This window comes from Girardinichthys multiradiatus, chromosome 15 (assembly GCF_021462225.1).
Source record: "Girardinichthys multiradiatus isolate DD_20200921_A chromosome 15, DD_fGirMul_XY1, whole genome shotgun sequence".
Classification (NCBI taxonomy): domain Eukaryota; kingdom Metazoa; phylum Chordata; class Actinopteri; order Cyprinodontiformes; family Goodeidae; genus Girardinichthys; species Girardinichthys multiradiatus.
In genome coordinates this window covers 13,493,731-13,502,077 of record NC_061808.1, presented here as the reverse complement: position 1 = coordinate 13,502,077, position 8,347 = coordinate 13,493,731, and the positions used below count along the sequence as shown (strand labels likewise).

The following is an 8,347-nucleotide window of genomic DNA, read 5'->3' as shown; positions in this document are numbered from 1 at the left end:
TCTATAGGTTGGTTCTTGTATGTTTACTTTGTAACTGTAAAAGTAAATGTATGTAAGCTGAGAAAAAACTGAGCAATTTTACAAAAACAATTTGGATAATCTGTTTTTCTTTCATTTAAGGTTCTACTTTGAACTTTAGATTTATTTTACCTGTAGTAGCCAATCACTTCAAGTGGAACCATGTTTATATGTCAATATGTCAAGCTGCTTCATTTGATCTTTCAGTAAGGCCTAAAAGGTATTTTCAAACTGAACGGAAGAAACCATCATCTTTAGACATTTTGTTACAGGACTCACAAAGACATGCAGCAATCTAATTATTTTGTTGAATCGCTGACAAAAACCAAGAACAACACAGTTTGTCACACATAAAATAGTATTTTGGCACCAACAGGTTGATTCTCATATGATCCCATGATACAGTATGTTGATATTGTAAAATGGCTGGGCAGAACTTGCTGGGCAAGTGAAAAGAAGCAAAGTGCAAAGTCCTGAGCAATTTTTTTAAAGTTTTGCAGAAGTAAGAGAGTCTGACCCCTTGGAGATTAAAATATAAATAACTTCTAAGTGATTTAAAAACTTTGTATTTATAATAGAACAGAATTCAAAATATGTGTTATGGTGTTTTTATAACAAATACTAAAGAAGATCACATAACTTATCTGGAGCGTATGCAAATGTACTCATGTCACATGTCATTAAATGCTGTTCTACCATATGAAAACTGAATAAACCGATTAGAACTGCTTTAACTTAACACACAGGCATTTAGTACTCCAACACAGACAGTCACAAAATCACTAAAACATTCATAGATTTGTTTTCTTATTTAATAATTTACCATATAATCCAGAGACATCCAATACAATATTTTATTGATCTGCATGAGGTTAAGTGTTTAATTGCATGTTTTCTGTTAGCTTTTCCTTAACATCTTTCTGACCCATTATTGTTCCTTCCTGACTGGGTTTGCATTCTCCATCTGTCAGGTTTTAGCACTTCAGGTGACATTGTGCAGATTGTGGAGGAGCCCTTCGGCACTTTGCGCTTATCCAAAGGAAGACTTGTTAAGAAGAAAGCAGGCGGATGTTAATGATAAGTAAACTAAATATGAAAACATACACTTACATTTCCAAATAAGGGTCTCATGCTAAGCTAGATATATGTTATTATGTCATTGTTGGTTCATTTACCCGCATACATGTCAAAATTTCTAAAAATAACTACTGGGAAAATTCTCATTAGGGAACCTTATTTACTGCATACTCTTTGGTAATTTGATTTTATTCAATATAATAAATATGCAACACGGCAACATTTTATAAAAGACTTTATTGCAATGATAAACGAAATACCAGAGCTTGAATGTCTGATAAATAACTTAGTTATAAACATGTTTGTTAGGTATAGAAATGAAAGTCTATGTGCATGTATATACAAGAATAACTTAAATGAAATATAAATATCATATCTTGGAACAGCTTGTTTTCTTCAACTGTTCGCGTTTAATTCTGCTCCTTTCCCTCCACCTCCTCCCCATCCCCATCCTCATCCTCGCCTTCTTCATCGCTGCTGGAGTCTTCGTAGGGGCAGATGGTCGCTTGGACTGGATAGTTTCGCAGGAGCGTTTCTGCATCCCGGTACAGATAGTCAAAACATCTCGACTTCGGCCAGAATAACCTTAAAACAGAAAACATAGAATTAATAATACTATTGGTGATTTCTTTTTAAGAAAAAAGATTATGTTATGAAGATTTTTTCTAACTTGACGGGATGGATGAATTGTGGTATCTTGGGCCATGCGCTAGAAATCTCTCCATGCTCAGAGCGAGTCTGAAAGTTAAAACAGAATACAATGCTTATAAGCATTCCTTCAAAGCATTGTCTCTTTAATCATTTATATATAAAAAATCACAGCTTACCGTCAGTTGAGCACTTTTGCCCTCGGTTTTATTCCACGGTCTCCACAAATTGCTTTCCGTTGAATTTTCTCCAGCGCAAACCACTGCTCCTAATCCACTGTTGGCAGCGTTATTCTCCATCTTCAGGTTTCGCTGATCTGGTTTGAGTAAAACTTCTTCTGGAAGTGAGGCTGGGGATAGGAGGCTGGTATTTATCTGGGCCTGCAGCCCCGTGCCAAATTGAACTTTGACGCGTCCGCAAGTGTCTCCATCCACCACGGGTTAAAGGTGAGAAGTCACACTTGGCAAACAAACGGCCATATGGCCATTTTGGTTCATTTCAAATGCAATGCTAAGAAAAAATAAAACCTCCTAAGAGTTTGTAGAAAACACACAAACCCGGACAAATTAGTGCCCAGAATTATGTAAAATTGCCAATATAGCACTATTATATTTCTATTTACACATAAAGCTGTGTCAAAGAATCATAGTTTATAAAAAATAATGCATTAAAGGCTTTGCCCTAAAAAAAAAAATATGGCTTTGATAAAAAAAAAAAAAAAATGTTTTCATTAGATATGTTTGAGTTTAGATTCGACATTTGGTATTTTCTTGCTGAACTTCTGATCTCTCTTTATCTGATTGGCCATTTGGGTGGGAGGTGTGAACAAACAGGTGCCCAACCAGATTCAGTGGATGGAGGAAGGCTCGTGCACAGTTTAAAAAGTCGGATGAGGTGGGAGGAGAAGGAGCGGAGGGGGGTCGACACGCGCCAGCCTTTTGCGCAGCCACATAACAAACGGATACAAGTTATTATAGCACCTTAACAGATGCATCTCTTTTCTACATATGGCAACCCTTACATTGTTGTTTAAAAAAAATACAACATCCTAATTATGCTGAGCACTAATTGATCGGCTCTCATTATTAAAATTTGTACAAGTCAGCATTTCTCCTGCACCAGCAGGGGGCAGCGTAAAGCTGTATTACTATTGGAAACATTTTCATATCTGTCAGATTTTTGAATTAGTACTTTGCAATGCTCTGCAGTTAGGTGTCTTGGAGCACAGTGGACTCCGCTACTAGGTGTGCTTTTGTTATTTGGCTCCATTCACAACTAATGGGTGATGCATTTGCAAGCAGCACTTGTCACAGCAGTTCGTCTGCTTGAAAATGAATCATGCATAACCAGGCTTAAATTTCTTTGCCCACCAGTTCTGTTGATATTACAGAAATTGTGTCGAGGGAACAAGAGATCAGAGCTTGGTGCTAATATAGTCCACATAGATTCTATCTTTCCCTCTGTCTCTGATACAGCTTTGGAGCTAATTGGTCACCCTGGGCACAGCTACTGGACTCTTGAATGACTTCAAGTGTCATTCACTCCTTTGATATGATTCACCGGTTGTCAACCGGATCAGAAAAAAGTTTAGGTTATTTGCATGTAATTTTTTTACTGGGATGCGCTTTAAACAGAGCTCTCTGCTCTGTTCTCTCAAACCCCTAGTCGGTCGTGGCAGATGGCCGCTCACACTGAGCCTGGTGCTGCTGGAGGTTTCTTCCTGTTAAAATTGAGTTTTTCCTCTCCACTGTCGCTACATGCATGCTCAGTATGAGGGATTGCTGCAAAGTCAACGCCAGTGACTGTCCACTGTCTCTACATGCTCATCCGGGGGGAGGGAATGCTGCAAGTCACTGACTGGTTGCAATCTGCTGGGTTTCCTTAGATAGAAAAACTTTTTATCCAATTTGAATAAATAACTAACTCTGACTGCACTGTTCAATGGTTAGGATTAATTGGAATGTATGTACCTGACTGTTGTGAAGTGCCTTGAGACAACATGTGTTGTGAATTGGCACTATATAAATAAAACTGAATTAAATTGAATTAAACTGACAAAGGTTTTGTATATATTTCCTCATCTGTTCCCTGCAGCGTCTCAAAAGGTTTGCTGATCAGCATGCAGATCAAAGTAGGTATAAGTGAGCCATGTCAGGATTCTTTGTACAGGGTAAAAGGTACATGGCGTGGAATTTTATGTGAACGACCAAAACAAAGAACTGAATAATCATGAGAGGAAGGAAAGAGATATGTGTTTTTGTATTTTTTACAAACAAAAAGTACACACCTTGAGCTGCTATTACACCTGCAAGTCTTGTAAGGCATGAATATATCAGCTTTGCTCAACTAGAGGCTGAAATTTTTTGCAATTCCTCTTTGCAAAATAGTTTAAGCTCAATCATATTGGATGGAAAAATATTTGTGAACACCAGTTATCAAACTTTGCCCAAGATTCTCAGTTGGATTTAAGCCTAAAATTTGAATGGGTTATTCTAGCAATATGCTTTGATCTAAACAAAACATTTATCTGGCTGTTGGGTCCTTTGGAAGGTAAATGTGTACCTTTCAGAGTCTTTTTCAGCCTTTAACAGGTTTATTTCACCAGGATTGCCCTACATTTAGCTCCTTCCATTGTGGCAAAATATGAAAATCTTTAAGGGTTATGAATAGTTTTTCAAAGATCTTTAAGCAGCTTTTAAAGAACCATATACTACAATCTGTTTGTTAAAGGGGAGTCTGTTTATTTCTTATTTCAGTCAGAAAATATCAAACTATATAATCATTTATTCAGAAGGATGGTGATGTAAAGACCATTCTGCTGACTTTTACTGTTAAAGACGTCTGGCAAACAACAGCTATGAGTTCGGAAACATTTAGCTATAAAATCTGCGTTTAGACTGTTTCCCATTTTTCTACTTTAAGTAACAAAATGACATAAAAAGAGATAATGGCAAATGTTTTTTTTTTTTTGTTACCTACCTTGTTCCACTTTTGTTGCGTTATATTTGTAAAATTTTAACCAAACAACAAGTTAAATCAAAATCTATCAAAAAACAGGAAACGAAAGATGTAATTTCTTCAAAACACAATTCCAAACAAAGGGATGACCTTTGGAATCTTCACAACCTAATGACCATATTGGTGCATACCAAAAATATTTTAAAAAAACATTACCTTTTTCAACCAGTTTAATTAAATTTCCATTACTTCACCTATGCCCTTTGTTAATTTTGCAGTCACAGTTGTTCTGTAGACATTCAGCATTCTTTCAGAACACTGCAGAGGGACTCAAGAGAGTGAGTGAGAGGGGAATATAAAAGAAGTAGAGATGATAAATGGAAAATATGTGCCAGATCAGAATGAGGTAAATACAAATGTTTCTGTGAAGACCACAAAAAGGCACTGCCCACCCCTAAGCTCATATGCAAAAAAAGAGTCAAAATAATGATAAAAACACACTCATCAAGGAGTGCTCCGACAAATGTGGGTGAACCCATTTTCTTTTCAGGGCTGAACCCATTAACGATAAATTGGTAATGAAGAATACGATGGAGGGGAAAGAGGAGGGGATGAGCTGGCACACATTTCAACAGCATTATACTAATCTTTTCAACCAGAGCTTGCTTGACTGAAAACCAGCCATTTGCTGCCGACGCAGATCGCTTTTTGTTTTACCAAACTAACATACTTGGTTAAACTTTTTGCATACTTTTTGATCCATCACTAGGGGACTATTTCCAATCAAAATAATTTCAATTTCTCATTTCTTTTCAGTAGTTTCTAAAATATCAATCACAGCAAACCACAAATACACAATTTCTACCTCCGCGAACCGCATGACTCTAAGTTACATATTTATTTTCTTTTTATGTTAATATCTTCATGTTTCAGCGTTGTAATTAAGTCAAGTTGAAGGCCACAACTTTTAGCAGCTAATAATGTAATCTTTCTGCTTCCCATGGTTCTGCATTATGTTTTTAGTTGATCTGTCTATGAATGTGCATGTTTATGCACATTTCTCTCAAATTACAGTATGAGGTATCAGTGTTGCCAGATCGGCATAGCTCTCCTTAACAAAGAATGAAAAACATGCTTTAATGTCATCTTTTAATGGGCCTAATGGCTTTCAAGCAATTTCTTGGGATTTAAAAAGGTATATAAAATTTGGAGAGTGTCGCTGGTGCCACTGGAACCCTCAACGGAGCTCTGGAGACTGGTCAACCAGAAAAACCATTAACAGTGCTCTGGAGAGCAGCGTGGAAGCCAGGGAACTCTCGACGGAGCTCTGGAGAGCAGTGTGGATGCTGGTGCAACCCTCAATGGAGCTCTGCAGAGCTGTGTGGAAGCCAGGGTAACCTTCAATGGAGATCTGGAGAGTGGTGTGGATTCTGGAGGAACCCTTGACGGAGCTCAGAATCAGTAGAAGGAGACAAGGCCACCTGGACCCCCCTTTCAGAGAACTTAGGAACAAGAGAGGGTCATTATCGACCCCCATGGAGAAGGCTAAACAGGAGATGTAGGTGACAACAATGATGATGATGACAGAGCAGGGGGTGCAAATGGCAACAATGAGGATAATAATGATGGAGCAGTAGATGACGATGGTGTGCTGGGACTGAAGCCTGCATAGTGGGAGTATCTGATGCTGCGGACCAGAGAAATCACTGCAGCTGTGGACGTGGGAGCTGCTACTACTGTGGCAGATGAGAACATGAAAGCTGCTGCTGTGGCAGACAAGGATGTGGAGGTTGCTCTATGCTCTAACCTGTTAAGTGGCGGCTGGGTGAGGCTTGAAATGGACTCAGGTGGTCTCAGGAGATGTGAAGCGGGCTGAGCTGCTGAAAACAGCACATAGGGAGTTGTAGGAAAAGCTCTCTGATGGTAACTACAGGAGAGGGCTGAAGATGCAGCGGAACTGGCTGGAGTAGTATGGGTTTGGGAAAGCTGAGGAGTGACTTGTGATGAGGAGTCAGTGGTGGAAAGGTGGTCTGTGTTAAATAGGCGGAGAGGAGAAATATCACCATGGGCCACTTCCCGGTGGAGAGATCCCCAACCTCAAAGCCCTTGAAAAGCAATCGCGACTCCCCAGGGTCTTCAAACCTGGGCGTATTCTTCTCAACCTCGCAACGACAATATTGAGATTCATCTCTGCTCCATTGGTCCTTTTGTTTAAGTTGTGAAGCGTGTCTTTGAAGTACGACGAGCAGACAGGGAAGGGGGATGAGATTGATGAAACTTTGACAATAATAATAATAGAACACTTAAAGATTAAAACACAAGGAAAACTGAACATGAAGCCCTGGCAGAGTCACAGGCCAAAAGCGAGAAGAATGCAGAAAATAATGGGCAGTCTGACAGTGGAGAACAATGAGAACCAGAGAGCTTATATACTGAGGGAGTTGTGGAGAATAACCATAGCGACTGCTGCGTTATTTAAGAGACAGTATGGAGCAGCTGAGGCTGAAGGTAAGCAGAGAGACTGAGGAAGGGAGATTAATTAACATAGAGAAGCTCAACTGAGACACAAGGAAACACTAAACCAAGTGGAAAAGACAAAAATGTGACCTAAGTGGAATAAATTTAAATACACGGGGAACATAACACAAGAATAAACTAAGGACCTAAGAACAAAGAATAAAGAATAAACTAATATGGCAACACCTTAGAAACAATAATGCACAGAGAAATGAACAGGATCTGTGCTTCCAGACAAGGATCCCAACTGTCATATTCCTTGTGTTAAGCCACTTCTGAACCAGAAGTGAGATAAAAAGATAATGTTTCCTTAGTCGTCCAAAGTCCCATTTTCTGATGGAAGTAAAATCCCCAAGGGCTTTTCATGAAGTTTGTGCTTGAAATAACATGCCCAAATCTAATTCAGTTTTTATCAGCAATTACAAACTCTATTTAAATAATCTTGGTATCAAATTAAAGCTAACACTTAGGAGATTCCATCAGAAGTGTAAAGTGTAAATAAAAGTAGCTGCTATTGTTTCAGAGATGTTGAAGAGGGAACAAAAAAAATAAAAATAAAAAAATAAAGATTTTAGCCTCACCAGAGGTTTTTCTGCATTGTACAGTATATACACCTTTTAGAAATATCATGAATAAGGCTACAAACTTTTGAAAACCCTAAATCCACATGTGGACATTACTTGTGCAAGGATTTATGCAGGCGGGGTAAAGTAAAGTAAAGTTACAAAGCTTTTAGGAAAGATATACCAAGGTATTTTGCCCAATGGCACAGTATGTTTTTACTTGCAAAACTTTTTTTAACATGTCTAAAATGGTTCGTTTTAACATATTCGGTTTTTTAAATTACCAACATTAATTTTCCATTTTTAGTGAAACACTGAGAAACTGCTCTCTTTCGCTCCAACTGCAGCACATTCACTGACAAGTAGAGTTATGCAGAACATTAACTCAAGTTTGGCTGGTCTGAATTGCACAAATGACCCCTCCTTTTAATCCGTAGAGCCATTAGAATCTGATTATACTAAACACGTTGCTGTCAGTCCCACCAATCACCAGCAGTAAAAGACGAAGACTTGTGACGCAGACTGAGTGACTTTTACGTTTGTACAAACAAGCATAGACATTAATA

The 8,347-nt window shown here is 38.4% G+C and overlaps 1 protein-coding gene across 1 annotated transcript; it reads right to left on the bottom strand.

Annotated features, from left to right (window-relative positions):
- Nucleotides 1-1,505: 1,505 nt before the first annotated feature.
- ripply2 (ripply transcriptional repressor 2) lies at nucleotides 1,506-2,042 on the bottom strand. Its single transcript, XM_047388890.1, has 3 exons — nucleotides 1,923-2,042; nucleotides 1,766-1,833; nucleotides 1,506-1,680 (listed from the first exon to the last, which is right to left on the bottom strand). The coding sequence occupies exons 1-3, from the start codon at nucleotides 2,040-2,042 to the stop codon at nucleotides 1,506-1,508; spliced, it is 363 nt and encodes a 120-aa protein (XP_047244846.1).
- Nucleotides 2,043-8,347: the final 6,305 nt, after the last annotated feature.

Bases quoted from the DNA above. Each gene is read 5' to 3' on its own strand.
- ripply2 (XM_047388890.1), bottom strand. From the start codon at position 2,042: ATGGAGAATAACGCTGCCAACAGTGGATTAGGAGCAGTGGTTTGCGCT. The intron at 1,834-1,922 runs GTAAGCTGTGAT...TTTAACTTTCAG, and splicing joins GCAAAAGTGCTCAACTGACG to ACTCGCTCTGAGCATGGAGA. The intron at 1,681-1,765 runs GTTAGAAAAAAT...TTCTGTTTTAAG, and splicing joins CAATTCATCCATCCCGTCAA to GTTATTCTGGCCGAAGTCGA.